The sequence below is a fragment of the Oncorhynchus gorbuscha genome, linkage group LG16 (genome assembly GCF_021184085.1).
Source record: "Oncorhynchus gorbuscha isolate QuinsamMale2020 ecotype Even-year linkage group LG16, OgorEven_v1.0, whole genome shotgun sequence".
NCBI lineage: Eukaryota > Metazoa > Chordata > Actinopteri > Salmoniformes > Salmonidae > Oncorhynchus > Oncorhynchus gorbuscha.
Genome location: NC_060188.1, coordinates 62,564,070 through 62,583,846, shown reverse-complemented (window position 1 = coordinate 62,583,846; position 19,777 = coordinate 62,564,070). Strand labels below are relative to the sequence as shown.

The following is a 19,777-nucleotide window of genomic DNA, read 5'->3' as shown; positions in this document are numbered from 1 at the left end:
GGAGTCCACCTGTGGTAAATTCAATTGATTGGATATGATTTGGAAAGGCACACACCTGTCTATATAAGGTCCCACAGTTGACAGTGCATGTCATAGCAAAAACCAAGCCATGAGATTGAAGGAATTGTCCGTAGAGCCCCGAGACAGCATTGAAGGTCCCCAAGAGCACAGTGGCCTCCATCATTCTTAAATGGAAGAAGTTTGCAACCACCAAGACTCTTCCTAGAGCTGGCCGCCCGGCCAAACTGAGCAATCGTGGGAGAAGGGCCTTTGTCAGGGAAGTGACCAAGAACCCGATCGTCACTCTGACTGAGCTCCAGAGTTCCTCTGTGTAGATGGGAGAACCTTTTAGAAGGACAACCATCTCTGCAGCACTCCACAAATCAGTCCTTTATAGTAGTGGCCAGATGGAAGCACATAACAGCCCTCTTAAAGTTTGCCAAAACATTTACATTTAAGTCATTTAGCATACGCTCTTATCCAGAGCGACTTACAAATTGGTGCATTCACCTTATGACATCCAGTGGAACAGCCACTTTACAATAGTGCATCTAAATATTTTAAGGGGGGGGGTGAGAAGGATTACTTTATCCTATCCTAGGTATTCCTTAAAGAGGTGGGGTTTCAGGTGTCTCCGGAAGGTGGTGATTGACTCCGCTGTCCTGGCGTCGTGAGGGAGTTTGTTCCACCATTGGGGAGCCAGAGCAGCGAACAGTTTTGACTGGGCTGAGCAGGAACTGTACTTCCTCAGTGGTAGGGAAGCGAGCAGGCCAGAGGTGGATGAACGCAGTGCCCTTATTTGGGTGCTAAAGGACTCTGACCATGAGAAACAAGATTCTCTGTTCTGATGAAACCAAGATTGAACTCTTTGGCCTTAATGCCAAGCGTCACTTCTGGAGGAAACCTGGCACCATCCCTACAGTGAAGCATGGTGGTGGCAGCATCATGTTGTGGGGATGTGTTCAGTGGTAGGGACTGGGAGACTAGTCAGGTTCGAGGAAAATATGAACGGAGCAAAGTACAGTGAGATCCTTGATGAAAACCTGCTCCAGAGCACTCAGGACCTCAGACTGGTGCGAAGGTTCACCTTCCAACAGGACAACGACCCTAAGCACACAGCCAAGACAACGCGTGAGTTGCTTTGTGACAAGTCTCAATGTACTTGAGTGTCACAGCCAGAGCCCGGACTTGAACCCGATCGAACATCTGTAGATGTCTGTAGTGACCTGAAAATAGCTGTGCAGCGGCTCTCCCCGTCCAACCTGACAGAGAGGATCTGCAGAGAAGAATGGGAGAAACTCCCCAAATACAGGTGTGCCAAGCTTGTAGCATCATACCTTAGAAGACTTGAGGCTGTAATCACTGCCAAAGGTGCTTCAAGAAAGTAAAGGGTCTGAATACTTATGTTAATTAAATATTAACATTTATTTATAATTCATTTGCAAAAATGTCTAAACTGTTTCTGCTTCGTCATTATGGGGTATTGTGTGTAGATTGAAAAACGAAACAGTGGTGGATGAGGTGATTTCCCCCTTACTTTGTAAAGCACTACTAAATAAACCCAATACATGTATTATTATGATTTACTTTCCCACCACAGGAGGGAGCTGTTGTCATATAAAATGTGATTTCCCCCTGTTTTGTCCTCAGAGCTACCTGTTCCTCCTGTCTTCAGACTATGAGAGGTCAGAGTGGAGGGAGAGCATCCAGAAACTACAGAGGAAAGGTACAGGAAGAGTCAGGAGAGTGAGCAGACAGGCTGATATAGTTTTTGTTTTTAAACAACTATGCCATGGATTCAATGCCTTCAATGCCAATTTTAAAAACCAATGGCCTGGCTGTATGTTCAGGTTTATTAATGGTGTGTTTCTATGTCTTCAGATCTGCAGACGTGTCAGTTGAGCTCTGTAGAGCTGCAGGTCCTCACCAGCTCCTGCTTCAAACTCCGAACCGTCCACAACATTCCTGTCACCAGTTATAAAGACGGTAGTACACACACATTCACCTCTCCTTCCTTTCCCCTCCGTTTGGAGTTAAAACCCACAAACATATCTCCTATTTTCTCAGCACAAGAATAGAAATGGTTTGGTAAGGAATCTAGGTTACATAGTGTTTCCCATCTAATGATAACCTGTGTGTGTTGCAGCAGGGTTCAGATGGGATGTTTGGATTGGGGTGACATTAAAGCCAGCTGGGAGGCCCACTTTGAGCTCCCAGGATGCACTGGGGGACAGGAAATTGCAGGGAGACACACACTCATACACACACTGTTATACCGCTGCACTCACACATTAAACAAACAAGAGCATTCATAAACAGTACTTCTTTACATTTACGTCATTAAGCAGACACTCTTATCCCGAGTGACACAGTAGTAAGAGGACAATTTTTGTGTACTTTTTCATACTGGTCCCCCATTGGAATTGAACCCATAATCGAACCCATAACCCTGCCATTGGAAGTGCCATGCTCTACCAACTGAGCCACATGGGACCCCACTATGCACCACAAATTGGGGTGCAATCCCACAGTCATGGTGTTCATGGTAGCTTCCTTAGCTCCCTTGGATACTATCTTTATCAAAAGACAAACATGTTTTCTTGCAAGGCAAGGGTGTTTCTCCTCCTGCACTTTTGCTTACTCTGAATGATACATTGTCATCTTGCTAGATTTCTGCTAGACTTGGTTTAGTAAGTTGGATATCATGTACTGTAGTATAAATCTAAATTGGCCACAATATTTGCAAGTCACATAATGATTATCTGAGTCTGGCCACAGCATTGTAAACCCATGATTACAGACGGTGATATACACTGAATGTACAAAACATTAGGAACACCTTTCTCATATTGAGTTGAACTGTCAGAACAGTCGAAAGCGTTCCACAGGGACTCCCACAGTGGTGTCAAGTTGGCTGGATGTCCTTTGGGTGGCGGAGCATTCTTGATACATATGGGAAACTGTTGCACGTTCAAAGGCACTTAAATCTTTTGTCTTGCCTATTCTCCCTCTGAAAGGCACACACACACAATCCATGTCTCAATTTTTATTTTATTTTTTATTTTACCTTTATTTAACTAGGCAAGTCAGTTAAGAACAAATTCTTATTTTCAATGACAGCCTAGGGACAGTGTGTTAACTGCCTGTTCAGGGGCAGAACGACAGATTTGTACCTTGTCAGCTCGGGGATTTGAACTTGCAACCAACGCACTAACCACTAGGCTACCCTGCCGCCCCAATTGTCTCAAGGCTTAAAAATCCTTCTTTAACCCGTCTCCTCCCCTTCATCTACACTGATTGAAGTGGATTTAACAGGTGACATCATAGCTTTCATCTGGATTCACCTGGTCAGTCTGTCATGGAAAGAGCATGTTTTGTACACTGTGTATTTTGATGGTACAGTGCACCCCCCCCCCCCCCCCCCGCTTCTGGCAGGCAATGACTTCCTGATTTGTTTACATTGAGCTTGTCAAAGCAACTCCCTTTATACTCACATCAAACACTTTTGTTTTCTCTCCAGTTTCAAGGGGATCTGAAACGTGGTTAAGCAAAGCACAGGTTTACATTCTTTCTCATCGGCAGTCACTTTATAGCACAGTATTGCAAAAGTCAAAGTCTCCAGGTCAGTTCATTGGCATTTGGCATACGTTCAACACCCACAACAGACACACACCATGCTATGACATTATTACATGGAGTAGCAGAGGAGATCAAATCAAACAAGCCGGAGGAGGAATGTGATCCCCTCGTTACCATCGCTCTGTCTGACACGGGCCATTATAGAAGGTAGAAGAAACTAGCTACATATCTAGGATCAGATTACTTTAACTCTGGTCCTAACCTTAACCATTAGGGGGTTATAGGAATACACATTGACATGTCATTACTACCATCTTCTTTGAGTATTTTTGTTGTGTTTATGATGTGTGGTTATGTGGTTTGTTGTGGTTATGATCCAGGCAGAGTAGCATCTCTGATAATGAGCAGTGGAGGGGGGACTAAAGGTTAGAGTCTGGAGTAGATCTTCTCTTGGCTTCTCCTTCTCTCTTGGTGGCATGACCTGTCTGTGACTGGACATATACAGTCCATAGCACCATACATACACGTGACATATTGTTTTTCCAGGACTCAGTTGTTAGTCTCTCATCTCCGTAGTGGTCCAGAACATGACCCGATGGGCCTGCAGGGCGCTCCAAACAGGCCATCTCCAGTTTCAACCCCCTGTTTATTTACCAGGAAACGCGCAGGCCTCTGCAACATAATCATACAGAGGCCAGGGGACAAGAGAGGGAGAGGGGAAGCTTAGGTGTGTGAGTGTGTTGGATTGTGTGTGGGTGTGTGTGTTTTCAAGGGCCACCCAAGAACATGCTTGTGAATATTTAAGTCTAAGGCTTAGATACATACACTATGGGGCAAAATGATTCCTCCTGTTTTCCTGCTAATGTCACAGAGAAATTGGGAGTTGTGGGACAGCTGTATGGGATGCCTTGGTGTAGAGGTCACACACTAAGATGAATGAGTGTGTGATTAAACCTGAGCTACTCCATCTACCACAGCTGTGTGTGTGTGTGTGTGTGTGTGTGTGTGTGTGTGTGTGTGTGTGTGTGTGTGTGTGTGTGTGTGTGTGTGTGTGTGTGTGTGTGTGTGTGTGTGTGTGTGTGTGTGTGTGTGTGTGTGTGTGTGTGTGTGTGTGTGGACCCAGTCCTCTTCATCCTCTTTGCTTCCTGCTCCCACATGGGGCTTCAGTTAGTCTACCTGAAAGAATGCCTCACACAAGCACACGAACACACACACAACCATTCACTGAAATATATACTACTACACTGTTCATTGCGAATGAGATGTACCCTCGGCTATGAGGTCCCCTACGGACCCTGGTGAAAAGTAGTGCACTATAAAGGGAATAGGGTACCGTTTGCGATGCACCCTCGAGGTTATGAGAATGTATTGTCCCAGGTCAATGATAATGGGTGTGACAGACGGTGACTAACTGTGTTGTGTTGTGTGTTCCAGATGAAGAAACCCCAGGCCTGTATGGATTCCTCCATGTGATCGTCCACTCTGCTAAAGGCTTCAAAGAGTCAGCCAGTAAGTCTCTCTGTCTCTCAGTCTCTCTGTCATACTGGGCTTGTACTGCACTGTGTTCAGCGTGTGTGTGTGTGTTTGGATGCGCACGCGTGTCTGTCAGCATCTTTCAGCTATTGTATGTGTGCCCGACACCAGGATGTTAATCTTCTGATTCAGCACTTCTTGATGGTTCGAGCATATCATTTACAGCTTGTGCCACAACCAACAAAGAGGACAGAGGTGACATGGAGAAAGGGTTCATGGTTACCATGTCTGTCCCTGCACACTGGTTCTCTTCTCCACAGTAAAGCCTTTTATAAGGCCACAACATAGACCCCCAGCACAGAGGTAGAAGTTACCACTGAAACAGGGTCAGGTATCATTTCACCCCCCTCATGGTTAAGAACTTGGAGTAATGGGCTATCTGATCCAAAATCTGTGGTTCGGTGCAACTGCTACCTCGTGCTCTTAATGACTTGTGGCTGGGGTTCTCCTGGTAAAAGAGAGGGATAGGGAGAGCATGAGAGGGATAGGGAGAGCATGAGAGGGATAGGGAGAGCATGAGAGGGATAGGGAGAGCATGAGAGGGATAGGGAGAGCATGAGAGGGATAGGGAGAGAGAAAGAGGGAAAGGCGATTGAGAGCGGGAGTGGTGGGGAGCGAGAGAAAATATATAGAGAAAGGAGGAAATGTAGGGACGGGAGAGATGGAAGAAGAGATTGAAGTGGAGAGAAAGAGAAAAAGAGAAAGAAAGCTACAGGGCTAGTCCTTGAGGAGCAGCTCTGGACCAAAGTCACATTCCTGTGGCTCCTTTGATGCTCGGGGCCGTCAGGGACACAACTACTCCATAAAGAGAACTAACGGGAACAGCGTAGTCCCTACACAGCCACAGCCGAACTCTCAAGGGACACACACACACACACACAAACAGACAGTGAAGGCCAGGAGAAGCCTCTTCTCTCCATCCCTATCTCGCTTTCTCTCTCCCCCCTCTGTCTCTCAGCCCTGGCCTCCCCCTACCTGGTGCGTGCATGAGATGGCCCTAGCCATGACTGCCTGTATGTGTTATCAGGGGGATATGAGTGGCTCAGATATGTCTGTACCAGACAGCTGCTGCTCCACTCAACACTCTCCACTGCCTGTTACCTTTTTACACAAGAAGTATCGGTTCAAATATCACCACAGCAGAAAAAAAATACCCAACGAAGTATGCCTCCGCCTCAGATACCATGGCAGCCTGTACTGTAGTGTACCTTATAAAAGCTTCAGAGAGGTTTTATTGTGTAATGGATTGGGGGAAAAATGGAAAGCTGTTTCCACTGAAGGCCTGTTTGATCCTCACCGGAGCAGAGTGGGCAGAATTGTTTAAAAATGAAGAAGAAGCATGTTGAAGTGGTTTGGTTGTACTTTTCCCTCCATTTTCTCATGGACCGTACCATTGGCATGCCCCTCTGATATGCAGGGGCTGGGGGAGTATGGTTACCATGGCATTGTCCTGATGGATCCTGCCCTCTGAAATGTAAGAGTTCCTGTTTTAGTTTAAACACCCCTCCACTGGTACATAGCGTCTCCTATGTGTATGTAGTGGATGGTAGCTAGTCGTAGCTAGCATAATGATGCAGTTACGCCACCTACATACTTGAGACCAAGTCACCTCTGAACCCCAACAACCTGGTTCAATAGTATGATAGAGTATAGTTGACTTGGAGTGTGTGGAGTATGGTTGGGAGAGTGGAGTTAAATCTCAGAGCGAGTTGGTAGATGTTTCATCTATCCAGCATCTTGTGGAGTTTGGGTGACATTTCCCCTAACATATCTCACCACCAGTCATGCTGGCCACCCCCCTCCAGACCACTGTTAATCAGGGAGATATCATCTGCCTCCGTCCACACAATTATTCATGCATCCCAAATGGCACCCTATTCCCTATGTAGAGCACTACTTGTCAAAAGTAGTACACTACACTGAGTGTACAAGACACTAGGAACACCTGCTCTTCCCATGATCGATCCCTTATTGATGTCACCTGTTAAATCCACTCAGTGTAGATGAAGGGGAGGAGGCAGGTTAAAGAAGGATTGGTGAAGCTGTTCCACTCCCTGTATATAGGGAATAGGATGCTGTTTGGAACACAAGTCTGATCGAGATGTCTTAGTTTGTTTGGGGAATTCCTTTGAGAAGGGACATTACGGAGACTGTAGAGTGGACCCTATGTGGATCTGATATTTAATGTGTTTAGTTTTATTGTCAGCTTCCCCGGTTTCTGCCCTTCAATTTTGTGTTGCTCTGATTCTATCTTTTGAGCGTATTGTGTGTACAAGCCGTATGTCAACCATTTGCTCCCTTGCATAAGTGTGTGTGCCTGTGTGTTGGTGATAATGTATGTGTTGTGTGTGTGTGTGTGTGTGTATTTGCTTGTGTACTTGTATACAGTACTATTGTATGTATAGCTCGTAACACTACAACATCCGGTGCCTCCAGTCCTTCCTATTGGACACTAGAGTTAGGGGATATACACTACCTCTCCAGGGTTGTTTTTAGAAACTGCATTATGTACAAACATGTCCTATTAAAACGATCTTATCAACACTGCCACCCATAGTTTCTTTCAATAGGAAGCAGGGATACATTTCAGCTCAGGGCAGCGTTTCAAAAGTGGGTCAGAGGAAGTAACTAAGAGTGTACTGCCCCCCCTCTAAAGCAGAGGAAAACATTGACCTAGAATAGAGGTGTTTAAGCATTGGAGTCAACATGGGAACACTTTGGACACCTTGTAGAGTCCATGCCCTGACGAATTGAGGCTGTTCTGAGGTCAAAAGTCGGTGCAACTCAATATTAGGAAGGTGTTCCTAATGTTTTGTACTTCAGTGTATGTCATGTTTTGAACTTTATGTAGGGGAGAGATTTTCTCATCTCTGCCTCTCTATGCATAATGTAATCCAGCCCTCCCTGCATCCTTTACTCATGCAACAGTTAGTGTTATCATCCCGGATCCAATTAAAAATAATTTGATAAGACAATTTCCTTCTTCATAATGTTCCTTCCTTGGAATTCCATTTTTTTTTCCAATAAGTTCTAAATAAAGCAGTAGATTCATCATGTTACAGTCGGGAGCTGTGTTTGGGAGGCAGGCAGGGAGACAGACACACACCACACACACACACACATACCATAAAGCAGACAAACCCTCCTCCCTGTCTCTAGGTCGTGTTGTTCTTTCAGACCCAGTTTAGATGTACTGATTGCTTTAAGTCTTCAGAATGACTGTTTTAGTCTCAGGTTTTGCTGACCACTGTTTCACCTACCAATGAACACATATCTGCAGGCTAAGATTAGGAAGAAGTCTTACACACACACACACACACACACACACACACACACACACACACACACACACACACACACACACACACACACACACACACACACACACACACACACACACACACACACACACACACACACACACACACACACACACACACACACACACACACAAACAAAGAGAAGGGGTCAACTTCCAGGTCGTCTGGACAGAATCAGGATGGTATCCATTAACCTGTGTTTGACTGGTAAGAATCCTCACTGACCACCAGATTCATGAGGGCAGGAAGAGGCCTCCTAATAAAATGACAGCCCTCAGGGCTTATTCAACCAATCACCACCAGAAGCCAGCTCTCATTTTCATTGTGTCACATTTCTGAAGGCTCCTTTGGCAACACTACTAGCACACATTAAAACAAGTTCTAAATATGTTCCTTCTGGCCCTGTTTTTAGTTGTAGGATTTCAGGTCCAGGCCAATAAACCTAGTTCAAATTTGAAGGGAAAATAAACTTTGAGATAAAAGTAGCCCAGGAGTATGATTTATGAATGTTTCCCTTAGTGATGTTGGGTTTACACTAAGTCTGAACAGTCATAACTTTCAGAAAGGTGCTTGGGACAGAGGTGTAAATCTGACACAGCAGGGAGTTGTGCTTCCGATATGTTTTTTTTGCTTAACGAAGCCAAATGCTATTTCTGTGAGCATTAACAGTGATAAACTACCCTGTCTAACTCTGAACTCACTTCAGTGCAGCAGCACACTAGGCCTATGTCCAATTATGTACAATACTATTTATTTCCCAGTAGTCTTGAGTTTCCCATACTTTGACTGTGTCCCAAATTACACCCAATTCCCTACCCATAGAGGGCCCATAGAGCTCTGGTCAAATGTAGTGCTCTATATAGGGAATAGGGTTCCATTCGGGACTCTGACTTTGAATTGAAGTGATACAGACAGTAGTTAGTGTGTGTTCCTCCTCAGCCATTGGTTGTCAGGTCACTCTGATAGACACCCACGTAGCGGATGTGTCTAATTACTAAAGCGTAACTCCATTTTGAAAACACCCCCCAAATGATCAGTTACACCCTTCCCGTGCCCTTCCTCTCTCCAGTCTGGATCCTTCTGCTTGGTTGGTAGGATACCTTAACCCCAGAGGTGGGACCAAGTCACTATTATTCGAGTCACAAGCAAGTCTCAAGTCAAGATGTTCCGAGTCTCAAGTCGGCTCCCATGTAGAATGGGTAAAGACTCGAAGCAATTCCAAGATGTGCGTTCTAAGAGCCAAGTCAATTTGGGTCACAAGTTTCCAAGTCAAATCTCAAGTCAAGTAAAAACAAAATCTATGTTTGCAACGACTTGATCAGCTACAAATATTTGTCTATTTATCAAGGCTACAGGACAGGACAGCCCTTTTCATTATTTTGTCTTTGACATGTTTTTATTAGCCTATGGAATTGTAAAATATGGACCTTCTAGCATGAAATCAGCAGAAGGAAAGGCAGGTTGACAATCAGCAGAAGGAAAGGCAGGTTGACAATCAGCAGAAGGAAAAGCAGGTTGACAATCAGCAGAAGGAAAGGCAGGTTGACAATCAGCAGAAGGAAAGGCAGGTTGACAATCAGCAGAAGGAAAGGCATGTTGACAATCAGCAGAAGGAAAGGCAGGTTGACAATCAGCAGAAGGAAAGGCAGGTTGACAATCAGCAGAAGGAAAGGCAGGTTGACAATCAGCAGAAGGAAAGGCAGGTTGACAATCAGCAGAAGGAAAGGCAGGTTGACAATCAGCAGAAGGAAAGGCAGGTTGACAATCAGCAGAAGGAAAGGCAGGTTGACAATCAGCAGAAGGAAAGGCAGGTTGACAATCAGCAGAAGGAAAGGCAGGTTGACAATCAGCAGAAGGAAAGGCAGGTTGACAATCAGCAGAAGGAAAGGCAGGTTGACAATCAGCAGAAGGAAAGGCAGGTTGACGTGCTCAGTGTAGATTTATTTATGGGTCTTGGTGATCCAATGGTGAAAGCTCCATATCATACAAAATATACAAGTCCATTAACCAAATATACATGAGCAATAGACCAAAAGAAATAGCCTCTATATCAGGCTTAACCTGACCTGTCTAAACGGACACTGGTAGCTGGCAAGACTGTACAGCTTCCCCTTGAGAAACCAAATCGAATCCATCAAACAAGAGCTCAAACTGGTAGGCCTACATAATATAAACACTTGGCCCCGAGACCATACCTTTACCCAATTGGCAATTGCAACCATTAAACTGGTTCTACAACATAAAAGGCTATTTCCACATATATTGTTACATTGGTACATTCATCTTAATCCGACAATGATATTTCAACACCATGCATACAAGGAACAATCATGTTATCTTATTCAACGTTCTGACTCCAAAGCGTGGAGAGCAGGGCATGTAACTTACTTCTATGAGTACTGAGGCGCGCACGCGTATATTGCGCACAACAAAAATGACAGCGATATAGGACACAGACACGCGGATCTCCGACATAGCCCAGGAAATATGAACAAAGGAAACTTATGGAAGGAAAATGTATCGTAGTAGGCCTATCAAATAAATATGAAACAAATGTCTACGTGTTGCAATTAACAGTAAGGTTGATGATGAATCGCAAGCAGTTATTGCATTATTCGATGGAATATCGATTTACCTCCCGAGTGGCGCAGCGCTAAGGCACTGCATTGCTGGTTGTTTCCCAGTTTGTGTCACAACCGGCCGTGACCTGGAGTCCAATTGGGCGGCGCACAATTGTTCCAGGGTCGTCCGGGTTAAGGGAGAGTTTGGCTGGGGTAGGCCGTCATTGTGAATAAGAATTGGTTCTTAACTGACTTTCCTAGTTAAATAAATGTTACATTAAAATACCTCATAGCGCCTATGAGTTTAAACATGTGAAAGCAACAGCAAAACATTTAAACAATTTTGGTGGGAGTTTGGAGAGAGCAAGTGAAGAGCAGTGCCTATGGTGCTTCTTCGCCACAGTAGTATTTGATTTGAACAAATTCCAAATGCAGGCTTCATAAGTAAATTATAAATATCAAGCAATTGTTACATACCAAAAGACCAGTTGTCCTATGCTAGTAATTGTTGCCGCATTTCCGATGAGCTTGCAAAGTTAACAGTTAATATTATTGATCACCAAACACTTTTTGGAGCTGCATATTTATATATTATGACAATCCTCACTCACTAAATTTGGACATTTGCACATTTTATAGCTGTACAGCAAATCAGCATTCTGTTCGCTAGCTCACCCAACCTGTGTTGATTGACAGTTTCCAATCAGAGTGTGCGTTTCACTAGCCAGTCTGTTGCAGTTTTCTTTTTTTTGTAAGGGCGATTCTGTTGCAGTCTTTGTCTGCGTGTAGATTAATCCACGTAGTCTTTGTGCCACAAAATGAGTGACAAAACATTACAAAACCTGGCCAGATAGTTTCAAGTCATAAGTCTCAAGTCAAAGTCGAGTCCCGAGTCTTGAGGCTCGAGCCTCAAGTCATCAGATTTGTGACTCGAGTCCACAAGTCTGCCTAACCTAATCCAGATCTTGATATGTCTATGAGCTAAACCCAGACAGACATGGGTCATGCTATTGTTTTCATATTGCTATGCCATGTATCACTATGTACTACAGTGTAAACACTGTCTCTAGTTCTGTGCATGGGTGATGTGACTGTGTGTGCGCCGTGGCACCTCCCAGGGGTAAGGGTGGGTAACCATCCATCATGCTGTCAGAGAGCAGTGGAGACCCCAGGGACTAGCGGGCCTGGAGAGAGAGGTCTCTTAGACCAGTGCAGTGGAGACCCCAGGGACTAGCGGGGCTGGAGAGAGAGGTCTCTTAGACCAGTGCAGTGGAGACCCCAGGGACTAGCGGGGCTGGAGAGAGAGGTCTCTTAGACCAGTGCAGTGGAGACCCCAGGGACTAGTGGGGCTGGAGAGAGAGGTCTCTTAGACCAGTGCAGGGGAGACCCCAGGGACTAGCGGGGCTGGAGAGAGAGAGGTCTCTTAGACCAGTGCAGGGGAGACCCCAGGGACTAGCGGGGCTGGAGAGCGAGAGGTCTCTTAGACCAGTGCAGGGGAGACCCCAGGGACTAGTGGGGCTGGAGAGAGAGGTCTCTTAGACCAGTGCAGGGGAGACCCCAGGGACTAGTGGGGCTGGAGAGAGAGGTCTCTTAGACCAGTGCAGGGGAGACCCCAGGGACTAGTGGGGCTGGAGAGAGAGGTCTCTTAGACCAGTGCAGGGGAGACCCCAGGGACTAGCGGGGCTGGAGAGAGAGGTCTCTTAGACCAGTGCAGGGGAGACCCCAGGGACTAGCGGGGCTGGAGAGAGAGGTCTCTTAGACCAGTGCAGGGGAGACCCCAGGGACTAGCGGGGCTGGAGAGAGAGGTCTCTTAGACCAGTGCAGGGAGACCCCAGGGACTAGCGGGGCTGGAGAGAGAGGTCTCTTAGACCAGTGCAGGGGAGACCCCAGGGACTAGCGGGGCTGGAGAGAGAGGTCTCTTAGACCAGTGCAGTGGAGACCCCAGGGACTAGTGGGGCTGGAGAGAGAGGTCTCTTAGACCAGTGCAGTGGAGACCCCAGGGACTAGTGGGGCTGGAGAGAGAGGTCTCTTAGACCAGTGCAGGGGAGACCCCAGGGACTAGTGGGGCTGGAGAGAGAGGTCTCTTAGACCAGTGCAGGGGAGACCCCAGGGACTAGTGGGGCTGGAGAGAGAGGTCTCTTAGACCAGAGCAGGGGAGACCCCAGGGACTAGCGGGCCTGGAGAGAGAGGTCTCTTAGACCAGTGCAGTGGAGACCCCAGGGACTAGCGGGGCTGGAGAGAGAGGTCTCTTAGACCAGTGCAGGGGAGACCCCAGGGACTAGTGGGGCTGGAGAGAGAGGTCTCTTAGACCAGTGCAGGGGAGACCCCAGGGACTAGCGGGGCTGGAGAGAGAGGTCTCTTAGACCAGTGCAGTGGAGACCCCAGGGACTAGCGGGGCTGGAGAGAGAGGTCTCTTAGACCAGTGCAGGGGAGACATTGTAATGGATATCTGGATAAATGGCCTATGGAGACTAGTGCATTAGCATAAACATGAGTACATTAGCCTAGCTGATGCTCTGCTGAGCTGAAGGGAATACCTGGCCCTGAGGGTGGGTGGGCAGGCGGGCAGGCGTGCGTGTGCCTTTATTCATTCTATCAGTAATACAGGCCTCTACCATTAGGTGGTAAGGGCTTGAGAAACTAATTGTCAGTGACCATTGATACAGACATGATCTAGCTCTACACAATTGTGGCACGGTCATATTCAAATGTCTATCCATTTACTGTAAGTATTGTGTTATAAGTGCTGATTATTTTAGATTCACTCATTGTGATTTTTGACTCCTGTGTCCTGTTCAGATCTGTACTGTACCCTGGAGGTGGACTCCTATGGCTACTTTGTCAGCAAGGCCAAGACCCGCGTCTTCAGAGACACCACTGAACCACAGTGGAACGAGGTGAGAGACCAACACTCATCAGAGCTCCAATGTTCAGATCGTATTTCAGTCAGTTACTCATGCTGTCAACAGGACGTTGAACTCAATATCCAATACTCCATCATTCGGTCTGTTATTTGGACCAATAGGAATTTGAACCCTATTATTATGTCCTTCCTGTCTGTTGTCCAATAGGAATTTGAGATCGAGCTGGAAGGTTCTCAGTGCCTGCGGATCCTGTGCTACGAGAAATGCTACGACAAGACCAAGCTCAACAAGGATGACAATGAGATCGTGGACATCATCATGGGCAAGGGCCAGGTGCAGGTAAGGAGAGAGGGACAACCCTCACATCATGAATTCAAACTTGCTTTGTAATTAATCTATAAGCATGTATGGACTTATGGACCCTCACAGAAACATACAGTACCAAAAGCCATGGAGCAATGCGTTCAGCTCAGACTTTTCCCCAACGTGTGACTCACTCTTATTGTTGTCTGGTCTCTTGTGTGCAATAGATGGGTTTTGTTGTGGTGGACTACTTTGACGTGGGTAGGTTGGTTTAACTGTCTGAGAAAGAGGGCCAGAGAGAGTGAGTATTAGAGACTGAGTACATGGGAGGTTTTCCCCTTCCTTGTGGGAAAATACACTCTTAAAAAATTCCTCGCTCTCAGAATGTCCTGTGACTGTAACATGTTTGGGAAGGTTGTGCATTGCTATCTGTGGTTAATTATTAAGACTAGTCTCAATAGCCTCTTCCCACAACCACTGTACCACCATGACTCTGACAAGGGAGAATTAGAGGCCACTATTTGTGGATTTCCCAGAGACTCCTTGTTCTTGCATAATGTCAAGTAGGGCTTGACTCTTATCATTTTGTCTGTAGCTGCGTAGTGTAGTTTTGCCTTTCCACTGTCATCTTAATGATAGTTATTGTCCTCTTCAGGCCTGTTTAAGTTATCCCAGAGTCCGCCATCTTTGATTTTCCTCCTAAATCTGGGTCAACTTTGAGGATTATTAAAGGACGATTACTAAAGAATCGACAGTACTGTATTGTTGCTTTTTTCTCTGGTGGTGCAATCGTAGTGTAGCTAGAGGTGAGCTTGGAGCAAGTTTGACTCTTTAGTTCCTTAACCTGCTTTTCCTGAGTTCATTTTTTTCACTACTCCCACACAGAAATCAGTGTCAACTATTCACTGGTGTTGTTGGTGGTTGTTACAGAACAGCTTTTTCAGGTAAAAACAAGCTCACTGCCTGGTCGTCATGGGAATACCGAGCACTCTCAAATGGAAGAGCCTGGAAAGTGGGGCAAACTAGAAATACTGAGTGAAAAATGATTCATTTTAAGACAAGTCACAGCTATAGCGTTCTTCTCCAAACGATTCTACTGGTGTTGTGTGGAGAATATACTTAGACGGTATATTAGATGTCTATTATATAAATAACAAACTATTAGCCTAGATTGTTCATAATCTTCTTATATTACTTATCTTACACTCCAGCATCTCTTTAGTTCTTTGAAGTGTGTCTGTTTTCTGTCTTTGACTGGCGTGTCAATGCTTCTCTTCCTCTTCAAGTATAGCGAAGAATCTCACTCCAAGCTGCCCTCTCATTGGCAGTCCAATTTTGAGAGAGTTAGTTTTTATTGAGCTGTTTAAATGGTTGCCTGTTTCTATTTCCCTGACAATGTGTAGAAAAGTCATTTGGACTGAGCAGGTTTTATTTGCCTCTAGTGAGAGCGTGTCTGGCCTGTCTAAGTGAATGGTCCTCGTACAAACTCTGCCTAGTAACTGAGGAATGTCCACGTTCTCTCGCTATGCTATGCATTCTGAGATGTCAGGTACTTGAGTTATGGTGACGTCATCATAGCCCATATGTGTCATCCATTTTGTCCCAGCATGTGGTATACCCCTCTTCTTCCCCTGACAGCCTCTAAGGCAGTAGTTCTCAAACCGCCCCCCAGGGACCCCCAGACATTTCATAATTTTGTTGTAGCCCTCAACTAACTCATCTTATTCACCTATTCGAGGGCTGATGATTAGCTGACAAGTTGAATCAGGTGTGCTAGCTCTTGAATAGATCAAATGCATGGAACGGCTGGGGGTCCCTGGGGAGAGGTTTGAGAACCACCGCTCTAAGGGTCTCTGAAGTATTATCAAGTATGATTGGTTGTAATGCTTTCTGGGAACATGCAGTTTACACTACTCCAGTGTTTCCCAACTCCAGTCCTCCAGTACCCCCAACAATACTCATTTATATTGTAGCCCTGGACAAGCACACCTGATTCAACTTGTCAACTAATCATCAAGCCCTTGATGAACTGAATCAAGTATGTTTGACCGGGGATACAACAAAAATGTGTGCTGTTGGGGGTACTGGATGCCTGAAGTTGGAAAACACTGGACTCCATACAGCAAACACTACTACTACTCCTACAACATACACTTCTTCAGTACAGTAGAGTACCGACAATAGTGATATTACTACCAGTAATGATTTGTTCTATTTCTGTCTATTTTAATTTCCTGGTCTGAGAATGAGAATTAGTCATATTGACAAGAAAGCCTAATAAAGGTTAATTAAAGCACCCCCTGATCTTTGGCCAGGCACCTTTTTGAAACATATTATATTCCACTGTAATCCTTGTAATGGGTTAATGAGGTTTCTCGTTTTCCTGCACAGATGCAGAGGGGGAGTGGATGAGTGAGCCTGTTACCTCTGATTGAACTGATTAGGGGTGGAACACTAGACTTTGGAGGATGTGTAGGATAAGTGTGTGTGTGGGTACTGAGGCACTGAGCTACAGACCTGCCTCATACCAACGTCAAGCCCATGGCTAAGATGTAATGTACGCTCTACTCACTCATAGGGGTACAACAGCCTGGCAGAGAGGCACACTAATGTCTTCTGGGAAAACACACTGCCACCCAGCCAACAACAGCCACGTTGTCAAAAAATGAACAAATAATGAAATATATTATTCACCACATGTTGTTCCCTGCTTGCTGTTGGAAAAAGGAGTGAGAGAAGAGAATGGCATGTTCAGTCCCAGGCTGAGAGATGGTGGGATTGTGATTGGTGATGAGTGTTGCTGGGGGAGAGGAGAGTTTCACTCTGCAGTGAGAGAGGCAGCCAATGACTTATCGCTGTAAGAGAGGCTTGAGCTGAAAAGGAAACTCTCAAAAGAGAGAACTTCTCAGTATTTCCTTTACTTGCATCAGTGCTATCGGCTTAGCGTGGGAGGCCATGTCCTTGATATGATTGTGACTGCTGCTATGTGTAATAGTGCTGATTAAGGGATAGGGACACTGTAGAATTGGAGAGGGAGTCTCTATAGCAAGGACCGAAAGATGTTCAGAAAACACTGTGGAGTATAGGGGACTTTAAAGTAAAAGGACATGCAGTACTAGTCAAAAGTTTGGACACGCCTACTCATTCAAGGATTTACATTATAGAATAATAGTGAAAACATCAAAACTATGAAATAGCATATATGGAATCATGTAGTAACCAAAAAAGTGTTAAACAAAAAATATATTTTAGATTCTTCAAAGTAGCTACCCTTTGACATGACATCTTTGCACTCTTTTGTCATTCTTTCAACCAGCTTCATGAGGTAGTCATCTAAAATGCATTTCAATGAACAGAGGTGCCTTGTTAAAAGTTAATTTGTGGAATTTCTTTCATCTTTATTGCGTTTGAGCCGATCAGTTGTGTCGTGACAAGGTCGGGGTGGTATACAGAAGATAGCCCTATTTGGTAAAATATCAAGTCCATATTATGGCAAGAAGAGCTCAAATAAGGACAGAGAAATGACAGTCCAACATTACTTTTAGACATGAAGGTCAGTCAATCCGGAAAATTTAAAAGAACTTTGAAGTTGCAAAAACCATCAGGCGCTATGATGAAATTGGCTCTCAAGAAGACCGCCACAGGAAAGGAAGACCCAGAGTTACCTCTGCTGCAGAGGATAAGGTCATTCAACTTAACTGCACCTCAGTTTACAGCCGAAATAAATGCTTCACAGAGTTCAAGTAACAGACACATCTCAACATCAACTGTTGAGAGGAGACTGCGTCAATCACGCCTTCGTGGTCGAATTGCTGCAAAGAAACCACAACTAAAGGACACCAATAAGAAGAGACTTGCTTGGGCCAAGAAACACAAGCAATGGACATTAGACAGTGGAACTCTGTCCTTTGGTCTGATGGGTCCAAATTTGAGATTTTTGTTTCCTACTGACGTAACTTTATGAAACGGAGAGAAATGAGAAGCAGAGTAGGTGAACGGATGATCTCCGCATGTGTGGTTCCCACTGTGAAACATGGATGAGGAAGTGTAATGGTGTGGGGCTGCTTGGCTGGTGACACTGTCAGTGATTTATTTATAATTCAAGGCAACACACCTCCAGGCTGTGTAAGGGCTATTTGACCAAGAAGGAGAGTGATTGAGTGCTGCATCAGATGACCTGGCCTCCACAATCACCTAAACCCAATTGAGATGGTTTGGGATGAGTTGGACCGCAGAGTGAAGGAAAACCAGCCAACAAGTGCTGAGCATATGTGGAAACTCCTGTTGGAAAAGCATTCCTCATGAAGCTGGATGAAAGAATGTCAAGAGTGTGCAAAGCTGTCATCAAGACAAAAGGTGGCTACTTTAAAAAATCGAAAATAGCTTTTGATTTGTTTAATTCTTTTTTGCTATTACATGATTCCATATGTGTTATTTCATAGTTTTGATATCTTCACTATTATTCTACAATTTAGAAAATAGTTAGAATAAAGAAAAACCCTCGAATGGGTCAGTGTGTCCAAACTTTTGACTGGTACTAAAGATGTTTGAGGGACATAGATGTTTGAGGGACATAGATGTTTGAGGGACATAGATGTTTGAGGGACATAGATGTTTGAGGGACATAGATGTTTGAGGGACATAGATGTTTGAGGGACTTGACTGTAGTTTACATGCCAACACTTAAGTGGATGAAGTCCTTCCCTGTGCAAACAGTACCTTGTGGCTGAGACGTTTTATTTGAGCTCTTCTGTTTGAGCCAAAATGTTTTGCTTTCCTCTCTGGAGACGTAACTGATTTATTTAACAAGACTCCAGAATACAAAAAGCCCTTAAATGGACATATTATGCAGCAACATTGCTCTTTATATTTCCTGCTACTGTCAATTTTCTTCACTGATGAGAAAGTTGAGATACTGTACAGTAAGCTGTGTCCTGTAATGAGATTTCAATCCCCACATTATTCGCCAGAGGACATTTTGTTTGTGTGAAGGTAACAAGTTAAGAGGATGGTATATGCAAGACTTTCTTTTGTTGTCTTTATAGGCTGAGTTCCATTCTCTGTTTTTGCACAATTAGGCTGGTGCTATATCAGATTTCTGTTGTTGTGGTTATTTCGTGCACACTTTTACTTTGTCACAATAATAATTTGCATGAGTTATGTTACGGGTCTCATTACCATCCCCCCTAGACTGTCGGGCCAAAAGGGATTCGTAACAGTATGTATTTGAAATGTGCAGTATGATACAGTATTAGTATACCTTGAAACTATTAGATATAAATGCCACTGAAGAAAACTGTAGTGTCCGTCCCACCCAGACTGCCTTAAGATCTGATCTATCAGCCTTATTTCCATGGATACAAGGGACCCTGTGGTGCATAGTGAGGTCAAACTGGTATGTGCACGCGTGCGTCCGTCCCTGAGGGTCAGCCACACACACACACACACACACACACACACACACACACACACACACACACACACACACACACACACACACACACACACACACACACACACACACACACACACACACACACACACACACACACACACACACACACAGTGCTGCTCTGATCCGTCTCTGCCTGACTGAGTCCCAGCCGGCAGGCAGCGA

The 19,777-nt window shown here is 45.1% G+C and overlaps 1 protein-coding gene across 7 annotated transcripts in view; it reads left to right on the top strand.

The window, feature by feature from the left end:
• LOC123998616 (active breakpoint cluster region-related protein-like) overlaps window positions 1-19,777 on the top strand; it is a 263,562-nt gene that overhangs the window by 180,497 nt on the left and 63,288 nt on the right. For all 7 annotated transcript variants that reach the window (XM_046303641.1, XM_046303639.1, XM_046303644.1 and 4 more), the window contains 5 exons: window positions 1,651-1,726; window positions 1,882-1,986; window positions 5,014-5,088; window positions 13,793-13,890; window positions 14,065-14,196. In XM_046303641.1, the coding sequence (XP_046159597.1) occupies window positions 1,651-1,726; window positions 1,882-1,986; window positions 5,014-5,088; window positions 13,793-13,890; window positions 14,065-14,196 (486 nt within the window). The remainder of the gene's footprint in view (window positions 1-1,650; window positions 1,727-1,881; window positions 1,987-5,013; window positions 5,089-13,792; window positions 13,891-14,064; window positions 14,197-19,777) is intronic.